This window comes from Hemitrygon akajei, chromosome 32, assembly GCF_048418815.1.
Source record: "Hemitrygon akajei chromosome 32, sHemAka1.3, whole genome shotgun sequence".
In the NCBI taxonomy this organism is placed as follows: Eukaryota; Metazoa; Chordata; class Chondrichthyes; order Myliobatiformes; family Dasyatidae; genus Hemitrygon; species Hemitrygon akajei.
The window spans coordinates 32,528,427-32,554,086 of NC_133155.1; the positions used below are offsets into that span (position 1 = coordinate 32,528,427).

The window sequence follows — 25,660 nt, forward strand, 5'->3', positions numbered from 1 at the left end:
AGCTCACTACTTGTAAATTCACAGCTGTTGTTGATTACTTATTACCGCATTGTTAAGCAATTAGCCTTTAACATTAGGTCAGCCTTTATATAATTGTTTGTACATTTCATTTAGTATTTAGAAGCACTTGTTAGATGTCAAAGGAATTTGAATCAATATTTGAATCTGCCTTTTGTTAGTACGTCAAGAAGTACTGTCTTTTTACACCAGCTCCTAATGTACTGTATTGAGTTGGTGAATAATAAAACCGCCTTCAACTGTAGCTACACCGAGACTGGAGTTATCTATCTGTCTAGCTTGAGAAAACAGGGAAAAAACACTTGAGCGAGGGCAGAATAGGGTAACTTTTCAAAGATGCCTTAGCATTAATACCTTTCTATCCAATCATTAATTATAATCAAAGTAAGGTCATACAGCTGAGTTCCTTGATAAGACCCTGAAGTTTTTTGTATTTGGAAACTGCCTTATTTTGAAGAACTGGGTTGATAAGAGTGTATGAGGTGTGAATCTCTGAACAATGGTGATGGTCTGAAAAGTTACAGTCCACATGAATTGCCAGAGATTGGTACTTTACATTTTGCTCTCCCTGTCTGACAATGTTTGATAGCAGCTTTTTAAATAAACAATGTTTTTTTAAAGACTGTCTTAAAATGCCTCTGCTAATGTTTCTGGAACAATGTCACTAAGAAACAGTTAATTAAATATTGCATTGTTTTGACTTTGTGTTGATAAGGTGCTGATACGCTTTTTGAGTTTGTGTAATTACCTAATATTTATCACTAGTTTGTGGGATAAGGAAGCATGTAGACAAATCGGGCTTTAGCTCAACTTTTTACTTTAATATTATTCTGCCTGCAAATTCTTAATTTTGAATATTTATAGCATCAAATTCTGAGAATTATATTTGAGCCACCTTTTACAAACTCTTGTTCTTGTGGATTTTGGGAGCCAGAAAGACTGGGTAGAGATTTGGTGCACATACTGTGGACAGTTTAGAACAAATAGGTATTTTTTTAAAAAGAGAGATGCCCAGCATGATTATAAATGAGAAGCAAAGCTTAAGTCAAACCATCTCCCCAAAAGATAAACCATAGAAAAAATAATTGTTATTCACAGCACTGCAGGATCACAGCTCTGTATCCACTCTGAGAACATGATGTTGATGAAAGATGGGAAACAAAAACATCTTTAAATATCATTGTCTAGTCTGTGAAAGAATACAAGAGATAAGAAATTAGAACTATACGTAATGTTAATTATGCCATATTACCTTCTGGTATGATTTTTTAAAAACTAATGGAGTTGTGACTAAGATCGAAACCACACTGAAGCTGTTGATATAATCTGGCTTTTTTCTTTTTTGACACTGATCAACAGAAAAAGATTCTTTATTGTCAAAGTGAAAACAGATCTCTACAACGTAATCTAAATTAATTACAAATATTAAACACAAAATAACTGATTGCATAAATAATCACCACACCCCCCTTAATATGGCACACCAAATCATTATTGGTGTAGCCATTTGGTTTTAGAAGGCATTGCAGAGACTTGGATGTCTCAGGAGCAGGAATGGCTGCTGAGTGTACCAGACTTTAGATGTTTCAAAAAGAACAGAGAGGGAGGCAAAAGAGGTGGGGGCGTGGCGTTACTACTTAGGGATAGTGTCACGGCTGCAGAACAGGAGGAAGTCATGGAGGGTAGCCCTACTGCAGTCAGTGTATGTGGAAGTCAGAAACAGTAAAGGGGCAACAACTCTACTGGGTGCTTTTTGTAGACCCCATTCCAGTAGTAACAGGGATATCGAGGAGCAGATAGGGAGGCAGATTCTGGAACGGTACAATAATAATTGGTTTGTTGCGATGAGTGATTTTAACTTTCCTAATATTGATTGGCATCTCCTTAGCGCAAGGGGTTTAGATGGGGTGGAGTTTGTTAGGAGTGTTCAGGAAGGTTTCCTGACACAATATGTAGATAAGCCAACTATAGGAGAGATTCTACTTGATCTGGTATTGGGAAATGAATCTGGTCAGGTGACAGATCTTGGTGAGAGAGCATTTTGGAGGTAGTGACCACAACTCTTATCTCCTTCACCATAGTGCTGGAGAGGGATAGGAGCAGACAATTTGGGAAAACATTTAATTGGGGTAGAGGAAAATATGATGCTATTAAGCAGGAACTTGGAAGGAGATATTCTCAGAGAAATGCAGGGCAGAAATGTGGCAAATGTTCAGGGACCATTTGCATGGAGTTCTACATAGGTATGTTCCATTGATGCATGAAAAGGGTGGTAGGGTTAAAGAACCATGGTGTGCAAAGGATGTAGAAAATCTAGTGAAAAGAAAACCTTACAAATAGTTCAAGAAACTAGGGAACTGTTAGAGCTCTAGGAAATTACAAGGTTGCTAGGAAGGAGCTAAGAATGGAATTAGGGCAGCCAGAAGGGGCCATAGGAGGCCTTGATGAGCAGAATTAAAACCCCAAGGCATTCTACAAGTATGTAAAGAGCAAGAGGATGAGCTGTGTGAGAATAGGACCAAACAGGTGTGATAGTGGAAATGTGTGCATGGAGTCGGAGGAGGTGGCGCAGGTACTTAATGAATACTTTGCTTCAGTTATCACCAGGGGAAAAAGACCTTGGCAATTGTGGGATATCTTACAGTGGACTGAAATGCTTCAGCATATAGACATTAAGAAAGAAGATGTACTGGAGCTTTTGAAAAGCATTAAGTTAAGATAATTCACCAGGCTACTGTGGGAAGTGAGAGAGGAGATTGCTGAGCCTCTTGCGATGATCTTTGTGTTATCAATAGGGACGGGAGAAGTACCAGAAGATTTGAGGGTTGCAAATGTTGTTCCCTTGTTCAAGAAAGGGAGTAAAGATAACCCAGGAAATTGTAGACCAGTGAGTCTGACTTCAGCGATGGGGAAGTTATTGGAGAAGATCCTGAGAGGCAGGATTTATAGAAACACAGAAAACCTACAGCACAATACAGGCCCTTCAGCCCACAAAATTGTGTCGAACATGTCCCTACTTTAGAAATTACTAGACTTCCCCATAGCCCTCTATTTTTCTAAGCTCTATGTACCTATCCAAAAGTCTCTTGAAAGACCCTATCGTAGTGACCTCCACTGCCTTTGCTGGCAACCTGTTCCACGCACTCATCACTCTCTGAGTTAAAAAAAAAACTTAGCCCTGACATCTCCTCTGTACCTGTTCCCCAGCACCTTACATCTGTGCCCTCCTGTGACAACCATTTCAGCCTTGGGGGAAAAAGCCTCTGACTATCCACACGATCAGTGCCTCTCATCGTCTTGTACACCTCTCATCCTCTGTCACTCCAAGGAGAAAAGGCCGAGTTCACTCAACTTGTTTTTATAGAGCATGCTCCCCAATTCAGGCAACATCCTTGTAAATCTCCTCTGCACCGTTTCTATGGCTTCCACATCCTTCCTGTAGTGAGGCGACCAGAACTGAGCACAGTACTCCAAGTGGGGTCTGACCAGGGTCCTATATAGCTGCAACATTACCTCTCAGCTCCTAAATTCAATTCCACGATTAATGAAGGCCAATACACCGTATGCCTTCTTAACCACAGAGACAACCTGCGCAGCTGCTTTGAGTGTCCTATGGACTCGAACTCCAAGATCCCTCTGATCCTCCACACTGCCAAGAGTCTTACCATTAATATTATATTCTGCCATCATATTTGACCAACCAAAATGAACCACCTCACACTTATCTGGGTTGAACTCCATCTGCCACTTCTCAGCCCAGTTTCGCATCCTATCAATGTCCCGCTGTAACCTCTGACAGCCCTCCACACTATCCGCAGCACCTCTAACCTTTGTTTCATCAGCAAACTTACTAACCCATCCCTCCACTTCCTCATCCAGGTCATTTATAAAAATCATGAAGAGTAAGGGTCCCTGAGGCACACCACTGGTCACTGACTTCCATGCAGAATATGACCCGTCTACAACCACTCTTTGCCTTCTGTGGGCAAGCCAGTTCTGGATCCACAAAGCAATGTCCCCTTGGATCCCATGCCTCCTTACTTTCTCAATAAGCCTTGCATGAGGTACCTTATCAAATGCCTTGCTGAAATCCATATACACTACATCTACTGCTCTTCCTTCATCAATGTGTTTAGTCACATCCTCAAAAAATTTAATCAGGCTCGTAAGGCACAACCTGCCCTCGACAAAGCCATGCTGACTATTCCTAATCATATTATACCTCTCCAAATGTTTATAAATCCTGCCTCTCAGGATCTTCTCCATCAACTTACCAACCTCTGAAGTAAGACTCACTGGTCTATAATTTCCTGGGCTACTTCTACTCCCTTTCATGAATAAAGGAACAACATCCGCAACCCTCCAATCCTCCGGAACCTCTCCCGTCCCCATTGATGATTCCAAGATCAACGCCAGAGGCTCAGCAGTCTCCTCCCTTGCCTCCCACAGTAGCCTGGGATACATCTCATCTGGTCCCAGCGACTTATCCAACTTGATGCTTTGCAAAAGCTCCAGCACATCCTTTTTCTTAATATCTACATGCACAAGCTTTTCAGTCTGCTGCAAGTCAGCACTACAATCACCAAGATCCTTTTCCATAGTGAATATTGAAGTAAAGCATTCATTATGAGCATTTGGAGAGAGATAATTTGATTAGGGTTAGTCAGCACGGCTTTGTCAAGGGCAGGTCATGCCTTATGAGCCTGATTGAATTCTTTGAGGATGTAACAAGATGCAAAACGTAGTGTACAGGGATTTCAGTAAGGCCTTTGATACGGTTCCCCACGTAAGACTCCTTTAGAAAGTAAGGAAGCATGGGATCCAAGGAGACCTTGCTTTGTGGATCCAGAATTGATTTGCCCACAGAAGGCAAAGAGTGGTTGTAGATGGTTTGTATTCTACATGGAGGTCAGTGACCAGTTGTATTCTGCAGGGATCTGTTCTAGGACCCCTTCCCTTTGTGATTTTTATAAATGACCTGGATGAAGAAACAGAAGGGTGGGTTAGAAAGTTTGCTGATGACACAAAGGTTGGGGGTGTTTTGGATAGTCTGGAGGGTTGTTAGAAGTTACAGTGGGGTATCAATATGATGCAGAACTGGCTGAGAAGTGACAGTTGGGCTTCAACCCAGATAAGTATGATGTGGTACATTTTGGGGGCATAGTTTTAAGGTGCTTGGAAATAGGTACCGAGGGGATGTCGGGTAAGTTTTTCACACAGAGTGGTGGGTGAGTGGGATGAACTACCGGTGGCAGTGGTGGAAGCGGATACAATATGGTCTTTTAAGAGCCTCTTAGATAGGTACATAGAGCTTAAAAAATTGAGGGCTATGTGCTAGGGAAATTCTAGGCAGTTTCTAGAGTAGGTTACATGATTATCATGATTATCCCAACATTGTGGGCTGAAGGGCCTGTACTTCCTAAGAAGGTTGGCGTCATTCAATGTCTGTAGTGAGATGCTGAAGATGTTCTATAGGTCAGTTGTGGAGAGCGCCCTCTTCTTTGTGGTGGCGTGTTGGGGAGGAAGCATTAAGAAGAGGGACGCCTCACGTCTTAATAAGCTGGTAAGGAAGGCGGGCTCTGTCGTGGGCAAAGTACTGGAGAGTTTAACATCGGTAGCTGAGCGAAGGGCGCTGAGTAGGCTACGGTCAATTATGGATAACTCTGAACATCCTCTACATAGCACCATCCAGAGACAGAGAAGCAGTTTCAGCGACAGGTTACTATCGATGCAATGCTCCTCAGACAGGATGAAGAGGTCAATACTCCCCAATGCCATTAGGCTTTACAATTCAACCGCCAGGACTTAAGAACTTTTTAAAAGCTATTATTAATGCTTTTTGAGATAGTGATTTAGATGCATATCATATTTTTTACTGAGTTAAGTATTGTATGTAATTAGTTTTGCTACAACAAGTGTATGGGACATTGGAAAAAAAGTTGAATTTCCCCATGGGGATGAATAAAGTATCTATCTATCTATCTATCTAATATGCTGTAGATTTCTATGTTATATGTTCTGAATCACATAATTAGCTAAATGGAGATTTCTGTGCAGTCAGGGTGTTTCAGTTGACTGTAGTAAAACACACCTGTATCTGGACAGCCCAACTGCTGGTGAGTCAGTATCCTGGCAAAAACTACACCATAAAGACAAATGAACACTCCAAGCTACTCTGTGAAAAGATTATTGAAAAGTACAAGTCAGGAGATGTATACATGAAAATCTTCAAGTCACTGAATATCCCTTGGAGTACAGTTAAGTCAGTCATTAAAAAATGGAAAGAATATGGCACAGCTGTAAATCTTCCTAGAGCAAGCAGTCCTCAAAAACTGAGTGACTGCAAGAAGGAACTAGTGAGGGAGGCCACTATGACAACTCTGGAGGAGTTACAAATTTCAGTGGCGGAGATGGGAGAGACTGTGCATTCAACTGTTGCCCAGGTGCTTCACCAGTCACAGCTTTATGGGAGAGTGCCAAAGAGAAAGCTAATATTGGGGGGCAGGAGGAAACCTGCATTAAATCTCAGCTAGGGTTTGCCAGAAGGCACAAGGGAGATTCTGAATTCAGCTGGAAGAAGGTTCTATTATCTGCCGAAACCAAAATAGAACATTTTCACATCGGACTAAACGCTAAGCTTGGCATAACCCAAACACTGCACATCATCAAAAACACACCATCCCTACCATGAAGCATGATGGTGGCTACATCATACTGTGGGGATATTTCACTGCTGCAGCCCTGGAAGGCTTGTGAAAGTGGAGGGTAAAATAAATGCAGCAAAATACAGGGAAATCCTGGTGGAAAACCTGATGCAGTGTGCAAGAGAACTGCAACTTGGGAGAAGATCTAATTTTCAGCAATACACTGACCCCAAGCATAAAGCCAAAGCTACACAGGAATTGCTTAAAAACAACAGAGTTAATGTCCTGGAGTGGCCAAGTCAGAGTCCAGTCCTCAATCCAACTACGAATTTGTGGCTGGACTTGAAAAGGGCTGTTCACTCATGATCACCATGCAGTCAATAGACAATAGACAGTAGGTGCAGGAGTAGGCCATTCAGCCCTTCTAGCCAGGACCGCAATTCACTGTGATCATGGCTGATCATACACAGTCAGTACCCCGTTCCTGCCCTCTCCCCATATCCCTTGACCCTGCTGTCTATAAAAGCTCTACCTAACTCTCTCTTGAATGCATCCAGAGACTTGGCCTCCACTGCCTTCTGGGGCAGAGCATTCCACATATCCATCACTCTCTGGGTGAAAAAGCTTTTCCGCATCTCTGTTCGAAATGGCCTACCCCTTATTCTTAAACTGTGGCCTCTAGTTCTGGACTCACCCATCAGCGGGAACATGCTTCCTGCCTCCAGCGTGTCCAATCCCTTAATAATCTTATATGTTTCAATCAGATCCCCTCTCATCCTAAATTCCAGTGTATACAAGCCCAGTCGCTCCAATTTTTCAACATATGACAGTCCCACCATTCCGGGAATTAACCTTGTGAACCTACACTGCACTCCCTCAATAACAAGAGTGTCCTTCTTCAAATTTGGAGACCAAAACTGCACACAGTACTCCAGGTGGGGTCTCACCAGGGCCCTGTACAGCTGCAGAAGGACCTCTTTACTCCTGTACTCAATTCCTCTTGTTATAAAGGCCAGCATGCCATTAGCTTTCTTCACTGCCTGCTGTACCTGCATGCTTGCTTTCATTGACTGATGTACAAGAACACCTAGATCTTGTTGTACTTCCCCTTTTCCTAACTTGACTCCATTTAGATAGTAATCTGCCTTCCTGTTCTTGCCACCAAAGTGGATAACCTCACATTTATCCACATTAAACTGCATCTGCCATACATTTGCCCACTCACCCAACCTGTCCAAGTCACCCTGCATTCTCATAACATCCTCCTGACATTTCACACTGCCACCCAGCTTTGTGTCATCAGCAAATTTACTAATGTTACTTCTAATCCCTTCATCTAAATCATTAATGTATATTGTAAACAGCTATGGTCCCAGCACTGAACCTTGCGGTACCCCACTGGTCACAGCCTGCCATTTGGAAAGGGACCTGTTAATTGCTACCCTTTGTTTCCTGTCAGCCAGCCAATTTTCAATCCATGTCAATACTCTGCCCCCAATACCATGTGCCCTAATTTTGCCCACTAATCTCCTATGTGGGACTTTATCAAAAGCTTTCTGGAAGTCCAGGTACACGACATCCACTGGCTCTCCCTTGTCCATCCTCAAAAAACTCCAGAAGATTAGTCAAGCATGATTTTTCCCTTCATAAATCCATGCTGACTCGGACTGATCCTTCTACTGCTATCCAAATGTGTCATAATTTCCTCTTTTATAATTGACTCCAGCATCTTTCCCACCACTGACGTCAGGCTAACTGGTCTATAATTCCCTGTTTTCTCTCTCCCTCTTTTCTTGAAAAGTGGGACAACATTAGCCACCCTGTAATCAGCAGGAACTGTTCCTGAATCTATAGAACATTGGAAAATGATTACCAATACATCCACGATTTCTAGAGCCACCTCTTTAAGTACCCTGGGATGCAGACCATCAGGTCCCAGGGACTTACCAGCTTTCAGACTCAACAGTCTATCCAACACCGTTTCTTGCCTAATATAAATTTCCTTCAGTTCATCCTTTACCCTAGTTCCTTTGGCCACTATTACATCTGGGAGATTGTTTGTGTCTTCCCTAGTGAAGACAGATCCAAAGTACCTGTTCAACTCGTCTGCCATTTCCTTGATCCCCATAATAAATTCACCCGTTTCTGTCTTCAATGGCCCAATTTTGGTCTTAAATATTTTTTTGCTATTCACATACCTAAAGAAGCTTTTACTATCCTCCTTTATATTCTTGGCTAGTTTACCTTCGTACCTCATTTTTTCTTGGCATATTGCCTTTTTTGTTATCTTCTGTTGCTCTTTAAAAGCTTCCCAGTCCTCCGGTTTCCTGCTCATCTTTGCTATGTTATACTTCTTCTCTTTTATTTTTATACTGCCCTTTACTTCCCTCGTCAGCCACAGCCGCCCCTTACTCCCCTTAGGATCTTTCTTCCTCTTTGGAATGAACCGATCCTGCACCTTCTGCATTATTCCCATTATTCCCAGAAATACCTGCCATTGTTGTTCCACTGTCTTCCCTGCTAGCATATTGTTCCATTGAACTTTGGCCAGCTCCTCCCTCATAGCTCCATAGTTCCCTTTGTTCAACTGTAATACTGACACATCCGATTTTCCCTTCTCCTTCTCAAATTGTAGGTTAAAACATATCATATTATGGTCGCTACCTCCTAATGGTTCCTTTACCTCCAGGTCCCTGATCAAATCCGGTTCATTGCACAACACTAAGTGGTAGGCTCCAGTACAAGCTGTTCTAAGAATCCATCTTGGAGGCACTCCACAAACTCCCTTTCTTGGGGTCCAGTACCATTCTGATTCTCCCAGTCTACCTGCATGTTGAAATCCCCCATGACAACTGTATCATTACCTTTGCGACATGCCAATTTTAACTCTTCATTCAACTTACATCCTACATCCAGATTGCTGTTTGGGGGCCTGTAGATAACTCCCATTAAGGTCTTTCTACCCTTAGAATTTCTCAGTTCTATCCATACTGACTCTACATCCCCTGATTCTATGTCCCCCCCCCTCGCAAGGGACTGAATATCGTTCCTCACCAACAGAGCCACCCCACCCCCTCTGCCAGTCAGTCTGTCCTTTTGATAAGATGTATATGCTTGAATATTCATTTCCCAGGCCCTGTCCGCTTGAAGCCATGTCTCTGTTATTCCCACAACATCGTACTTGCCAATTTCCAACTGAGCCTCAAGCTCATCTACTTTATTCCTTATACTTCGTGCATTCATTTTTAATACTTTTAATTCGTTACTCCCCTCTCCTTTCATATCAATTCCTATTTCACTTGGCCATACTGTATGATCTCTTCTTGAGCTTTCTACTCCATTGATTCTGTTGTCCTTTTTAACTTTTCTTATTTTCACTTTCCCTTTAACTCCATCCTTATATTTCCAGTTCATCTCCTCCCCCTCACTACTTAGTTTAAACACATCCGTGTTGCAGTGGCAAACCTGTCTGCCAGAATGCTGGTCCCCTGCCTATTACGGTGCAACCCATCCCTTTTGTACAATTCATCCCTACCCCAAAACAGATCCCAGTGGTCCAAGAATGTAAATCCTTGCTTCCTGCACCAGTTCCTCAGCCACACGTTCAGGTCCATTATCTCCCTGTTCCTGCCCTCTCCAGCATGAGGGTCTGGAAGCAAACCAGAGATAACCACCCTGAAAGTCCTGCTTTTCAGCCTTCTTCCGAGTTCCCTGAAGTCCCGCTGCAGAATGTCCTTCCTCTTCTTCCCGATGTCATTTGTGCCAACATGCAATACCACTTCCGACTGTTCACCTTCACCCTTGAGGTTTCCCTGCAATTGGTCCGTGATGTCCTGGATCCTAGCTCCAGGGAGGCAACACACCATCCTTAAATCTCGTCTGTTGCCGCAGAAACCCCTTTCCGTACCTCTTACTATGGAGTCCCCTATTACCACGTCTCTTGCTGATGTCTGACTCCTCTGCTCTGCTTCTGCACCAATTTTCGGCTCGCAGACCTGTCCGCCTCTCAGACTGGCAGTATCTTCTGTCCTGACAGCTTCCAAGAGGGTGAACCTGTTTACAAGAGGTACATCCCCTGGAGTCTCCTGTACTTCAAGCATCCTTTCCTTCCTCATCACACAGAGTGTGAGCCGTTTTGTAAAGAAGAATAGAAAATCGCAGTGTTCAGATGTGCAAAGCTGATAGAGACCTTTCCACACAGATTCGAGGTTGTAATTGCTGCCAAAGGTGCAGCCACTAAATACTGTCTTGAAGGGGTGAGTACTTAAGCAAGCAATCAGTTTGTGTTTTATATTTGTAATTAATTTAGATCACTGTGTAGAAATCTGTTTTCACTTTGACAAGGCAGTCTTTTTTTCTTTTGATCAGTGTCAAAAAAGGCAAATTAAATCCACTGTGACTAAATGTTGTAAACAATGAAACATGAAAACTTCCAAGGGGGATGTATACTTTTTATAGGCACTATTAAGCCTTTTCATCATGACAAGCAGGTATTCGTTTGGAGACCCCCTCTCACAAGCTCGAATGTACATTGTATCTTTATAACTTTAAGTAGGTGATTCAGTGCAATTTCAGAAGTTACAATGACAATATTTTCTTCAATACTTTGGGTTGATAATGTTTCCCTTGAATTGCAGTGGATCTACTGAATCTACAGTGGGAGACATCTCTGAATGTTCAAATACCTTTGCTGGGACAAACTAATTGATACAGATATTCTAAATACATCTGAGGACAAGAGAGCCAGACACCCAAAATTAGTGTTGAGAGAGCTGACTCTGAGTACCCAAATCTCCCAACCATTGATAGATCAGCTATTTATGTGCTAACTGATAGTATGGTCTACAGGCTTCCTTGAAATTGTTTACAATGATGCAAATTACTTAACTCCATAGCTTCCTGGGTAATTAACACAAACCCATTGTTTTAATGTTTGGCTGATGCATCTGTAAATCATCATGGTCACCATTTTTGCAAGCCATACTTGTTAGTCTGTGGACCAGCCTGTGCTCCTCAGATAGTATTATTTATATGCAAAGGTGTGCTTTTAATTTCAACTTACTGCTTGCAGTTTACAATTTACTGAAAACTAGTTCTTACTAGAGTTTATATTCACATGACTCCAGAATACTCCCTAACACAATTATAACTAGAATGTAAATCAATATTTTGATGTTGCCAGGGCTAGTGTATAAGTTATGAGGAGAGGTGGGAAAGGCCAGAATCGGATTTATAATCAGTGACATATACCTGTGTGTGGGAGGGTGGGAAAGGGGCTTGTTTTGCGATTGTCTGTTTTGTGTTGTTGTTGCTTATGTTTTACTGAGCATTGTGAGTTTTGGCGCCAGAATGTGTGGTGACCCTGTGCACTGGCCCTAGCACGTCCTTTAGTTTGTTGTTTGTTAATGCAAGCACTGCATTTCACTGTTTGTTTTGATGTATAATCTGAATTAGTTCACTCTGGACATTTAATTGAAATCATGTAATTATGTGGTGCCTAAATAAAATGGGAAGGAAAGACCTATGATTTAGCAGAAACATGAAATGATGCTAGACACACAGATTCTGATCAGTTTTTGCACAGTTACCATCTTAACTCTTATCAAATTCCCAGATATAGGCATCTTTGGTATTTTAACCATTCTTATTCAGTGTCCACAGTGGCCTAAAAATCGGCATTTTTCTCAAAAGTTTATGGTGACCATAAAACGTTATGGTCATTGTTACCTAGGTATTTCCCTCCTATTGCTTATTTCAGTTTGGCTCATTCCTCACCAACATATGCTTTCTTATCAAATGTTTTCTCTTTGTAGGAGCACCATTCCGTTATCCCCTTTTACCTAACTCCTGTAGCCAAGCAATTTTGGAGTAGTTCAAATTTCCCATGGTTTTTCCTTAGTCATTTTCCTAGCATACTTAGATTTTTTACACTTTGTTTTCCATTTTCATGGCATGTGGACTGGTGCTTTTTGTTTTACAGGTAAACACTTTGTATCCCTGTCTTATTGGAGTTCACATCAATTTTTTCTACTGTTACTCTGCCATCTGAATACAACTGTTCCATCTCCCATTTTTCCCAAATGTGCTCCATTGTGTTCAACTCCACATTTGATTTTACTGCAGCATCATTTTGGTAATCCCAAACATGATTCAATTAGCAGTGACTAGTGGGGTACCGAAGGCTCAGTGCTGGGACCCCAGTTGTTTACAATATATATTAATGATTTAGACGAGGGAATTAAATGCAGCATCTCCAAGTTTGCGGATGACACGAAGCTGGGCGGCGGTGTTAGCTGTGAGGAGGATGCTAAGAGGATGCAGGGTGACTTGGATAGGTTAGGTGAGTGGGCAAATTCATGGCAGATGCAATTTAATGTGGATAAATGTGAGGTTATCCACTTTGGTTGCAAGAACAGGAAAACAGATTATTATCTGAACGGTGGCCAATTAGGAAAAGGGGAGATGCAACGAGACCTGGGTGTCATTGTACACCAGTCATTGAAGGTAGGCATGCAGGTACAGCAGGCGGTGAAAAAGGCAAATGGTATGTTGGCATTCATAGCAAAAAGATTTGAGTACAGGAGCAGGGAGGTTCTACTGCAGTTGTACAAGGCCTTGGTGAGACCGCACCTAGAATATTGTGTGCAGTTTTGGTCCCCTAATCTGAGGAAAGACATTCTTGCCATAGAGGGAGTACAGAGAAGGTTCACCAGATTGATTCCTGGGATGGCAGGACTTTCATATGAAGAAAGACTGGATTGACTAGGCTTATACTCACTGGAATTTAGAAGATTGAGTGGGGATCTTATTGAAACGTATAAAATTCTAAAGGGATTAGACAGGCTAGATGCAGGAAGATTGTTTCCGATGTTGGGGGAGTCCAGAACGAGGGGTCACAGTTTACCGATAAAGGGAAAGCCTTTTAGGACCGAGATGAGGAAAAACTTCTTCACACAGAGAGTGGTGAATCTGTGGAATTCTCTGCCACAGGAAACAGTTGAGGCTGGTTCATTGGCTATATTTAAGTGGAAGTTAGATATGGCCCTTGAGGCTAAAGGGATCAGGGGGTATGGAGAGAAAGCAGGTACAGGGTTCTGAGTTGGATGATCAGCCATGATCATACTGAATGGCGGTGCAGGCTCGAAGGGCCGAATGGCCTACTCCACCTATTTTCTATGTTTCTAATTGCTTGCTTCTTACTACAGATGCTGTTTTGACAGTCTGATGGTTTTTGTAACAATTTGTTTAGCATTACTTTTAATTGTCCTTTTATGCTTCAACTCAACTTTGTTCAGAATGTGTTTTCCTATTTAGTACTTTAGACCTGTTTCATTACTTATCGATTTGCCCTTTATCCTCCATGCCAGTCTTGCAAACTTAAATACTGTAATTTCTCCATTTATGCCTTTTTCTAAGGCACTTGTGGAACTTTCCTCTTAGACCAGGGGTTCCCAACCTATTTTATGCCATTAAGGAACGGTCCGTGGACTCCAGGTTGGGAACCCCTGCCTTAGACTTTTGCTGCTCAGGTACTGATTGATTGAGAACCCATTTAGTCACATGTTAATATATAAATTCATATATAAATTTGCATTTGTTTCTGCTGCATCCTAGGTAATATCACTTTTTTTTTGTTTTTAATTTCATTTTTAATTCATGTTGTTCTTGTGGGATCACCTTCCTGCTTCTACCTTAAGTTGTTTTGTTGCATCATCAACCACAGGAGCTAGGTTTTACTTTTTAAATTCCTTTTCTCTTGCCTTGAGAGACATTTGTGAGGCATCTCACCATACATGACTTATAATTGTTGTCTATCCTTCTAATCATTTAGATGTCTGTCTTCCACTACATTTTGATTCTTTTGTTGGTCAAGCAAAAAAGCAGCTTTGCTAAGAGTCTCCATTAATGGTGTTTGAAAAGTTAAACAATGGAGTTTAGTGGTATGCTGTATTGGAGGGTGGTAATAATGTGCCAAGTTTCTGCCGTTCACTGTTTTAGAGGAAGATCGGAGAACTCCTGCTTGTTAGACACACGAGTCTGCCATAGCTTTCTTCTGTTTTGAAGCTTTTACAGAAGTGAACTAAGGCCTCTTGGACATTGTGTAAAGCTGGAGGAGTGTATTCTCCTGAGTTATTAATACTTGAAGTTGCTCTCAGTGACATTTGTGTTGTGGGTAGAATGTAGAATGAATGCCTGCGTTAGAGTTTTTTCTTTTTGCAACTTGCCTCCATTTGACATTTTTAAAAATGTAATATGGGTCAATTGTTACATTTTTGTAATAATTTTGACAGGAAAGGGAAGTTGCCTCACAAATAGAGAAAGCCTGGAGACAGTGCAAAAGGGAGGATAAGCAGGTGATAGAGAAGGGACACGCTCAGACCGATGGTTTGAGATGTGTCCATTTTAAAGCAAGGAGTATTATGAACAAAGTGGATGAGCTTAGGGCCTGGATCAGCACTTGGAGGTATGATGTTGCAGCCAGAGAGCAGGGGCAGGATGACTACTTCAAGTCCCAGGCTTTGGATGTTTCAGAAAGGTCAGGAGGGAGGCAAAAGAGGTGGAGACGTGACACTATTGATCAGGGATAGTGTCATGGTTGCAGAAAAGGAGGAAGTCATGGAGGGGTTGTCTATGGAGTCTCTGTGGGTGGAATAGGAGAGGGTCAATAACTCTACTGGGTGGTTTTTATAGACCACCCAATTGTAACAGGGACATCAAGGAGCAAATAAGGAGATAGATTCAGCAAAGGTGTAATAATAACAGGGTTGTTGTGGGAGATTATAATTTCCCAAATATTGATTGGCATCTCCCTAGAGTGAGGAGTTTAGATGAGCTGGGGTTTGTTAAGTGTGTTCAGGAAGGTTTCTTGACACATTATGTAGATAAGCCTATAAGAGGAGAGGCTGTACTTGATCTGATATTGGGAAATGAACCTGGTCAGGTGTCAGGTCTCTTAGTGGGAGAGCATTTTGGAGATAGTGATCACATTTCTATCTCCTTTACCATAGCAATAGAGAGAGATAGGAATAGACAAGTTAGGGAAACATTTAATTGGAGTAAGGAGAACTATGAGGCTATCAGGCAGGAACTTGGAAGCATAAATTGAAAAAAGATGCTCTCAGGGAAAAGTATAGAAGAAATGTGGCAAATGTTCAGGGGATATTTGCGTGGGGTTCTGCATAGGTACATTCCAGTGAGACAGGGAAAGGATGGTAGGGTACAAGAACCGTGGTGTATGAAGCTGTTGTAAATCTAGTCAAGAAGAAAAGAAGAGCTTATGAAAGGTTTAAAAAAAAACTAGGTAATGATAGAGATCTAGAAGATTATAAAGCTACCAAGATGGAGCTTAAGAATGAAATTAGGAGAGCCAGAAGGAGCTATGAAAAGGCCTTGGCAGACAGGATTAAGGAAAACTCCAAGGCATTCTACAGGTATGTGAAGAGCAAGAGACGTGAGAGAATAGGACTAATCAAGTGTGATAGTGAAAAGTGTGTATGGAACTGGAGGAGATAGCTGAGGTACTTAATGAACACTTTGCTTCAGTATTCACTATGGAAAAGGACCTTGGCAATAGTCGGGATGACTTGCAGCGGACTAAAAAGCTTGAGCATGTAGATATTAAGGAAGAGGATGTGCTGGAGCTTTTGGAAAGCATCAAGCTGGATAAGTCACTGGGACCGGATGAGATGTACCCCAGGCTACTGTGGGAGGCAAGGGAGGAGATTGAGCCTCTGCCAATGATCTTTGCATCATCACTGAGGATGGGAGAGGTTCCGGGGGATTGGAGGGTTGTGGATGTTGTTCCCTTATTCAAGAAAGGGAGTAGAGATAGCCTAGGAAATTATAGACCAGAGAGTCTTATTTCAGTGGTTGGTAAGTTGATGGAAAGATCCTGAGAGGCAGGATTTATGAACATGTGGAGAGGCATAATATGATTAGGAATAGTTAGCATGGCTCTGTCAAAGGCAGATCGTGCCTTACAAGCCTGATTGTATTTTTTGAGGATGTGACTAAACACATTGATGAAGGTAGAGCCGTAAATGTAGTGTATATGGATTTCAGCAAGGCATTTGATAAGGTACCCCATGCAAGGCTTATTCAGAAAGTAAGGAGGCATGGGATCCAAGGGGACCTTGCTTTGTGGATCCAGAACTGGCTTACCCACAGAAGGCAAAGAGTTGTTGTAGACGGGCCATATTCTGCATGGAGGTCAGTGACCAGTAGTGTGCCTCAGGGATCTGTTCTGGGACCCCTACTCTTCGTGGTTTTTATAAATGACCTAGATGACGAAGTGGAGGGATGCGTTAGTAAATTTGCTGATGACACAAAGGTTGGGAGTGTTGTGGATAGTGTGGAGGGCTGTCAGAGGTTACAGCAGGACATTGATAGGATGGAAAATGGGCTGAGAAGTGGCAGATGGAGTTCAACCCAGATAAGTGTGAGGTGCAAACACGAGGAAATCTGCAGATACTGGAAATTCAAGTAACACACACAAAATGCTGGTGGAACACAGCAGGTCAGGCAGCATCTTTTGGAAGAAGTACAGTTGATGTTTTGGGCCAAGACCCTTCATCAGGACTAACTGAAAGAAGATAGTAAGAGATTTGAAAGTGGGAGAGCGAGGGGGAAATCCGAAATGATAGAAGACTGGAGGGGAAGGGTTGAAGCTCAGAGCTGGAAAGGTGATTGGCAAAAGGGATGCGGTGTGAGGTGGTTCATTTTGGCAGGTCAAATATGATGGCAGAATATAGTATTAATGGTAAGACTCTTGGCAGTGTGGAGGATCAGAGGGATCTTGGGGTCTGAGTCCATTGGACACTCAAAGCTGCTGCGTAGGTCGACTCTGTGGTTAAATTGGCCTGTGGGATTGAGTTTAAGAGCCAAGAGGTAATGTTGCAGCTATATAGGACCCTGGTCAGACCCCACTTGGAATACTGTGCTCAGTTCTGGTCGCCTCACTACAGGATGGACGTGGAAACCATAGAAAGGGTGCAGAGGAGATTTACAAGGATGTTGTCTGGATTGGGGAGCATGCTTTATGAGAATAGGTTGAGTGAATTTGGCCTTTCCTCCTTGGAGCAACGGAGGATGAGAGATGACCTGATAAAGGTGATAAAGGTGACAAGATGATGAGAGGCATTGATAGTGTGGATAGTCAGAGGCTTTTCCCCAGGGCTGAGATGGCTAGCACAAGAGGGCATAGTTTTCAGGTTCTTGGAAGTAGGTACAGAGGAGATGACAGGGGTAAGGTTTTTTAAATGCAGAGAGTGGTGAGTGCGTGGAATGGGCTGCTGGCGGCATTGGAAGCAATAGAGTCTTTTTAGAGACCCCTGGATAGGTACATGGAGCTTAGAAAAATAGAGTGCTATGGGTAAGCCTAGGTAATTTTAAGGTAAGGACATGTTTGGCACATCTTTTTGGGCCAAAGGGCTTGTATTGTGCTGTAGGTTTTCTATGTTCAGTAAGAGGTGATGTGACAAGAATGTTACTGTTTTTCCTTATGTAATTTAAGTGTATGATTCAGAGTAATATGCTTCTAATTGCAGGTTTACTTTATTGGCACTTTTATGTCTGTGAACTGTATTCATGTTAAGCAGCCAATGCCAAGTTATCGATCTACTTTTAAGATGAGACAGGAGTAGGCAAAGGATCCTTTCAACTGCAATATATGCTGTATCAATTGGTCTGCGGAAATCTCACACCTCTTCTGTTTTAGGATTGGCCTTTCGATGATGGCGCTCCACCTCCTACCCAGATTGTGGATGATTGGTTAAATCTGTTGAGAGAGAGATTTCATAATGATCCTGGATGCTGCATTGCTGTGCACTGTGTGGCAGGACTGGGACGGTAAGAAAGTGACTAGTTTTATAGTTCTCTGGAAGCAAAGCCAGCCACTTAACATAGATCTGTACTGCCACAGCTTTGTATACTTTGCTATTCTGTTTTATGGGGAGGTGTTTGTCCCAACTACTGTTCAACCTGATCAAACCAACCAAAACTGGAAATCTTGCATACCAACTAGATCATGTCCTTGTGGGTGCAAAGTTTTATCAATAGCTGTCTTCAAATGTTAAGTGGTCTGTTTTGGTATCAAGTGCTATATTCCAGAGTTTTGAATCCAATTCCATAAAAAATCTTACAGATTAGTAACTGATGCTGGTATCATCATAATTTTTGAAGCAGTCTTCTCATTCCTGCTTGCCTTTTTAAAAAAAAATCCTGTTGAAGATAAGTATGCACCATTAAGTAGTCAAAATTCTAAGGCTTTGTCAAACTTCTCGAGTTTGGGAATGATCAGCTATTTACAATGTAGTTTGGAAAATGTGATTAATGACATTTTAGTAATATGTTTGATTGAACCATTTTGTGACCAAGAGTACCTGTAAAAGGCACACGAGAGATGTATATTTTTGAAAGAAAAGATCAACAGGAGCTTGAGGAACTAAAATTAACTGAAGACAGATGAAAAACAACATAGAATTGCAGTTTTGAGTTTTGCATTATTAGCAACAATTGAAGAATAGATTTAAGCTAACTGTTCTGGCAGTTATTTCTTGGAAAAGTTCAATAAAGGAAATTTCTACAAATAATCCACTAAAATTAGGGAAAGGTATCTGCAGCAAGTACGTTAACAATTTCTTTTAAAACATTTCCAAGTACTATTAGAAATGCACGGACCCTGAAGTACACTTAGCTGAAGATAATATCAATACTAAATTTCAAAGGAAATTATGAATTGAAGAGTGGATTAAAAAGTATGAAACATTGTAAATTTGTAATATTTTAGCTACTTAAAGTTTTAGTTTGATCACTGCGCCACTTGCAAAGAAAAGTGAGAGAGAAGGAATGAAGATAGGTCCCAGTGGAGAAAAAACATTATTATGACACTTCATAATAAATGTATAAATTAAATAGAAATGTTTTTCGGTAAAACAGTACATAGCTGGATAGAATAATAGATGGTGCGGTTTGTGGTGTAATAGGTTCATCGGGTTCTTGCCATTTTCTTTGTTCCTGTTCTCTGTTTTTGATATAATACTAGAGCCTCACTGAATAAGCACCAGCATTACCCAGTTTACCCATTTTGCTTTGCAGAGCTCCGGTTCTTGTTGCACTAGCACTGATTGAATCAGGAATGAAGTATGAAGATGCAGTTCAATTTATCCGGCAGTAAGTAAATCAGAGTTGTTATTTGTTGGATGTTTAAAGGTTTTGCTTATTAGTGGTAGACTACAGAATTTAGTCTGAGGGAGTGTTTAATTTCAAAACTGAATCTGAAGTAAGTTGTGCCAGGAAATAGAAATATAATTTCCTTAAGTATTAAATCTGTTCCCAAATAATTGGCGTACATATGATCACAGCTATTTGTACGTCAGTAATGAGCAGCTTGTAGGGATTTGGTTGCTTACTCAGCTATCAAAGTCATGTATTATCATTATACTAGAAAGTTGCTAAACTTTGCAGCCGTTTTATTCAGCTACTATGTGTATGCAGCAACTCAGAAATCTGACCTGTGTCCAAATTATCAAACTGCATGCAAAACTAATTTCTATTCAATTGATGCGGCAGGCGATTAATGTATCAACCACAGCAGCTGTAACATCTCAGGGTAGAAATTGCAGTTAAACAATCAGAGTGCAGGGTCCTGGGGTTTTACTCTATATTGTTCCCAAAGGGAATGTGGAAATTGACTTCTCTGGTTATAGGAACAGTCAGTTGTGAAATTAAGTAACTTGTGCAGGTTAAAATTTAATGTTGCATCAAAAAATGTCAATTGCAGAAAAGGGAAGGCTGTTTTGGGGAGGAGAAAGTTATAATTATGAAGTTCAATTCACTTGTGTTGTAAATCTGCTGAAACCATATTGTTACACTTCTTTTTGCACTTCAGGAAAAGACGTGGAGCTTTTAATTCAAAGCAACTACTTTACCTCGAGAAATATCGGCCAAAATTACGTTTGCGCTTCAGAGCGTCTAATAGTACCAGCTGCTGCATCCAGTAGCATTCTGAGACCAGACTGTAGACATCCTGGTGACACGAACACACAATTGAGATGTATCCACGCTGTGGTGAAGTCAAGATCATCAATCTTGGAGTGAATTTTTTAAAAAAGAAATCTGTCTTTTGTGGTGAAGGAATTGTGTATGTTTCATATTATGATTGATCTTATCAGGGAGGTTTCAAGGAGTCTATAGAAAGGAATTCATTACCTCTGTGAACAGGAGGTTAAGATTATGTCTGTGCAAAGCCCCGCACTCTGTCACCTCACTTTGTAAACCTCACTTGTATTGCACAATAACTTGATGAGGATATGGTTTGATGCAATAGTTTATCCTTCTGATTGCTACAGGTAGGCAAAATAAAGGTGGAATCTGGCACTGTAATTGTTTTGTATTTGATTTCGGGGAAATGATGCCATCCTTTAGAAGTAATCATTGTTTTGATTTATATATTTACAGAACATAAGAATTAAATCTGGAATAACATCTGTATTTTATTCTCTTTTTAAATCTGCCAACGTTTTTGTCCAAAATGTTTGAGAAGCAAGAAAGGATCTGTCCTTTCAACAAAAGCTGAACAATTTTTGGTTTGGAGTGCCTATGCAATGGTACTCTAGTGTACATGAAACATTTCTCAAAATCTGAAAAGTGTTTGTTAGATTTTGTAGCATTGGCTTTGAGTTCCATTTCTAGGAAAGATCCACCTAATATGACTTAGAATCTTTATGGTCAACTGGATAATGTTTCACGCTTCATTCATCCCTGGGTATTCTGACTTGACCAGAGGAATAGAGAAAATGATCACACGGGCTTCTGTGGGGAAACAAAATAGTTAAGTGTCACTTGGTCAATGACTTGCCTGTATTAGATATCCTTGCAGCAGTGTTGTAATTGGGAAGTTTACCCAGGTGGATATTTTGCTGTTAATGCATTTTTCTGTGGTCTTTGAGCACAGAAGAATGATGCCACAGTAATGTTATTCTTTAATTATTGTTACCAATTTATTCTAAATAGGAAAATAATGGTAAGTGAAGTGGATTGAGACAGGCAGTGTGCTGGTAGTATAGGAGGATCGATCCACTTTATATCTGCATAACGTGCAGCCTGAATAGTTTTGCCAACCAGCTGAAGGAAGCTTAGAGGAGACTGATTAAAAAGTGGAATTATTATTACAGTGAAAGCACATGTCTAACAATGGACATCCATTTTGTGCTCCCATTTAAATTCATATTAAAGCTTTGTTTGTCTTTAACATTCATTCACCTTAAAAATTAGATTTATTGTTTTATGAAACTTTTCAAGTCATTGCAAATCAAAAGGCCAATTGAACTGGATTTAATTTTTATTCACTTCCATTTTAGCATAGGGGCAGGAACTTTGTGAGATGGCTTGTGTAAAATGAAAATTGTTTAATCTTTGGGGAAGGGAGGCACTTGTTAGTTGTGTCCAACAATCATCTTAAGGTGAAAATGCTTCGGAGTTGCGGTTTAATTTTTTAAAGTTTTTTTAAATGCTTTAATTTTTATCTGTTGCAAACTGTTATTTCTGTACGGGAACTTCTTTTGTGTTACGGAAAGCATTGCTACTGGATGAACAGCAGTAGATGTACCAGCCCAATGGTTTCAAACAGCTTGAAATGTTGCTTCAGTAAACTGTTTTGTGGTTTTATTGTAATACTACAGGTGTGGCTGGTGCAAGAGCTTCCAACACTCGTGGCCAAATATGCAAAGTTGCACTGCAATGCATGTACAATGCAGAATCTGCAGAACTAATGGGCAGCTTTTTTATATAATTTAAAAAAAATCTTTATTCAACTCTGTTGGGTCTTAATTTTAACAGAAGGAGCTTCAATGTTCCTCACTAAATGTGAGGCTGAGCTGGTGATTAGCTTTGCAAGATAAACTGACCAGAGTCTGTAGCTAAAGTAACATATTTGATGGAGGGCTTCCTGTTTTTGAAACATTTTAGGATCCTGCATACTGCCTCTTGCTGCCATCCTTTAGCCATGACTTGTATGCTCAAAATACATGATTATAGGGATACAATCCAGTACAGAAATGTGTAACAAAATTTAAACCCACTAAAAGTCCCTGAAAAATGCTTATAATTCTGTTTCTTCTATTGGAAGCACTAGTTTTGTGGCCAACCTCATGTCAGCTATCTTGTGTAACATGAAAAATGTAACACATTATGAGAAGAACTGGGTAGCTTAGATCTTATCAGTTAGATTGTCTAAAGCCTGGCTAATCGTTAACTGTACTTACAGTGTTAAAACTAAGTGTTAGTTTTAAAATTGTCCATTACTAATTCATGGCTCTTCTGATTTGCCTTTTTCCCCAATGCTAGGCAAGCCTCTTGCAGAATTTTCTGAACCGTTTATTATATTTTCAACATTTAAGTGTACATCACAGGAATTTGTTGGAAGGAAAACTCCCATACGTCTCCAAAAAAATCCAAAGGATTTTGCCTTAATTTGCAGCACAATGAATGTGTTAAAATACTGATTCCATTTAGTCTTAGATATGCACACTATTAAATGTTGTCAGTGGGAATGACTTCAGAAGTAGCTGCATGGTTAAGAAGCACACAAACTTGAATCAATTAGACTACATGTTACTGAGACAAAAGTCTAATAGCATTGCACTCTAACTTGGGCATTCAGGGTAGCTTTATTATTAATATGTTGTTACCCTTGGGTTTATTTGAAACATCAGTTACACAGTAAGCAAAACTGGGCTCTTAGGGTGCCTTGTATTTACTGACTTAACTAGGGAATTAATGTAAGCCAGGAAGGGGGCCTTTGTAGGACCTAAAACACAATCTGCATTAGGTCAAAATGGGCAAGCTGTTTTGCACTTTCAGTGGAAGGGCAAGATCAAGATCTCCTGTATTTGAGTATTACAAGGGCCTACAAAATTATGCCACAATGGACAATTAGCTAATGATTCATTTGTTATACTTAAACACTGAATGAACTTCACATGGTCAAATTTGCCTCCATCTTCAAGAGCCCTAACCAGTAAGAATTTACAGGCCCTAGCATTGAGAGGGTTTAGTTTGGTGCTGCACCAAGTACATCTTGTGCGTTGGAAATGAATTAGGTTCTTGGCGAAAATATTTGCAAAGCATTCATGAGCACTGATGTGCAGGTTTTTTTTCTCTATTTCCTTGAGCTAGTTTGTATTTTTTGTCTGCAGCCATCAGCTGGGTACTATTTTATTTGTGTACATCTCATGACAGTTACTAATGGAGCTAAGAACAGTAGGAATAATGGACTGGCATTTGCAAGTAAGGTACTGCAACCACCAGCTCATTGCTGAAAATGTCTCAGTATATTTTACCCAGTCATTTCCAGTGAGGACCTTTGATATCCCAACTGCTATACAGATTTTTCTGTGAATTTTCATGTTACTGATCTTGTGCTTTTAGCTGCTAAGATACGTGCACGAGTGAAATGATAAGATTCCTTATCATGATTTCAGAAGGTTCACATGTAAGGTTAATCAATATTTTGTCATTTCAAAATGAATATACTATTCTAAATGGTGATTTGTTGAAGAACTTAGTGATGCCTGTCCTAGAAAGACTGCATTCCTTTCAATTGGCACATGTTGTTTCTTAAAGGTAGCTCAAATCGACAAAAATAGTTAACCAAATCTGAAACTTGAGCAGGCCTTGGAGTGTGGTATTTCCTGTTGAAAGTGGGCACCGAGAATGAGAGAGAGAAAGTGCTGACATTCTGTTGCCTGTGATTTGAATTAAACTGAAGTGTCTGTAAAGTGACTGAGTGGCATGAATCTCATACCTATCCTAGGTAATTCTGTGTCAACACCACTGATCTGCCTTTTCTGTGTATGCCTGGGGTAAGGGGCTGTTTGTGTGTATGTGTGTGTGTGTGTGTATGTATACTAGCAATCACTCAGCTTTATTAAAAAAAACTTAAGCCAATTATGTTCCAAGTATATATTTCTCATTTTGCAGAACAAAATAGCATTGGAACTACAGCTCATTGTTGCAGGAAAACTGTCCCTGCTGTGAGCTGCGTTTACCTTCTTTGTAGACCAAAGGGATTCAGTCTTTCTGGAATAGTATTTCTGGTATAAATACTGCTTTTATTGATTTGATATTAAAGAGATCAATTGACTTCAGCTTTAGAGCACTTTCACTGTTTTTGTTTCATTGGTTTTGCAACTTGGGCTAATGTTAGACAATATATTTATAATGTTGCAATTCATTCTGGATTTAGTAATCACTATACCAAAAATCGGATCTGTCATCCATTTATTTTCTCAATTTGTAACAAAAAATAGTTTCTCTCTTGTCGGCTGCTTAAAGACTATCAACTGATTGCCTCTATAGGTGGTCATGCTTGTGTTTACGCAGTAACTGATGGAAATGAAGGATGCATGCTCGGGTCTGATGGAGGTAAACTTATTCACAACAAGTAATGTTTGAATAGAACATGATGGAAAGAAAAATGCCTTTGTATAGCCCTCTGATAAGAATGACTTGAGTTCACATTCTCCTGACCTGGGCAGTTGCATTAACACTGAGCCATGCCTGATACCTAACTGATGTGGCTATATTGCTCAATTAGGTCAGTTGTTGTGGGGGGAAAACCCATATGAAGACTTTGTATCAGGTGACTACTTCCATTGTTCTCGATACTTGTTGAAAACATTTTAATAAAATTAAGTACTTGTTTCCAAGCAATTTTGTGAGCTTTACATATAATATTTCTAAGTTACAACCCAGTGTGTCAGTTTGGCCACCAAGTCACAAGTTTTGTATGAACGGGAACACACAACCCTTTTTGTGTTTGCAAAATCTGGGCAATCAGCACTAGCCATTATTCCGTTAATTGGGCAGCTTCAACAGGAGAGATACTGTTGTAATGACCTCTATCAATAGAAAATGCTGGATACTCAGATCAGGCAGTGTTAGTGGAGAGAGAAACAAGGTTAGTGTTTCAGGTTGATCTTTTTATCTGAACTGGGTAT

At 40.6% G+C, this 25,660-nt stretch overlaps 1 protein-coding gene across 4 annotated transcripts in view; it reads left to right on the plus strand.

Annotated features, from left to right (window-relative positions):
• Window positions 1–25,369, plus strand: part of LOC140719619 (protein tyrosine phosphatase type IVA 2-like) — a 108,836-nt gene extending 83,467 nt beyond the window's left edge. For all 4 annotated transcript variants that reach the window (XM_073034333.1, XM_073034335.1, XM_073034336.1 and 1 more), the window contains 3 exons: window positions 18,379–18,509; window positions 19,758–19,832; window positions 20,551–25,369. In XM_073034333.1, the coding sequence (XP_072890434.1) occupies window positions 18,379–18,509; window positions 19,758–19,832; window positions 20,551–20,662 (318 nt within the window). In that variant the 3' untranslated portion in view covers window positions 20,663–25,369. The remainder of the gene's footprint in view (window positions 1–18,378; window positions 18,510–19,757; window positions 19,833–20,550) is intronic.
• The last annotated feature ends 291 nt before the right edge of the window (window positions 25,370–25,660 follow it).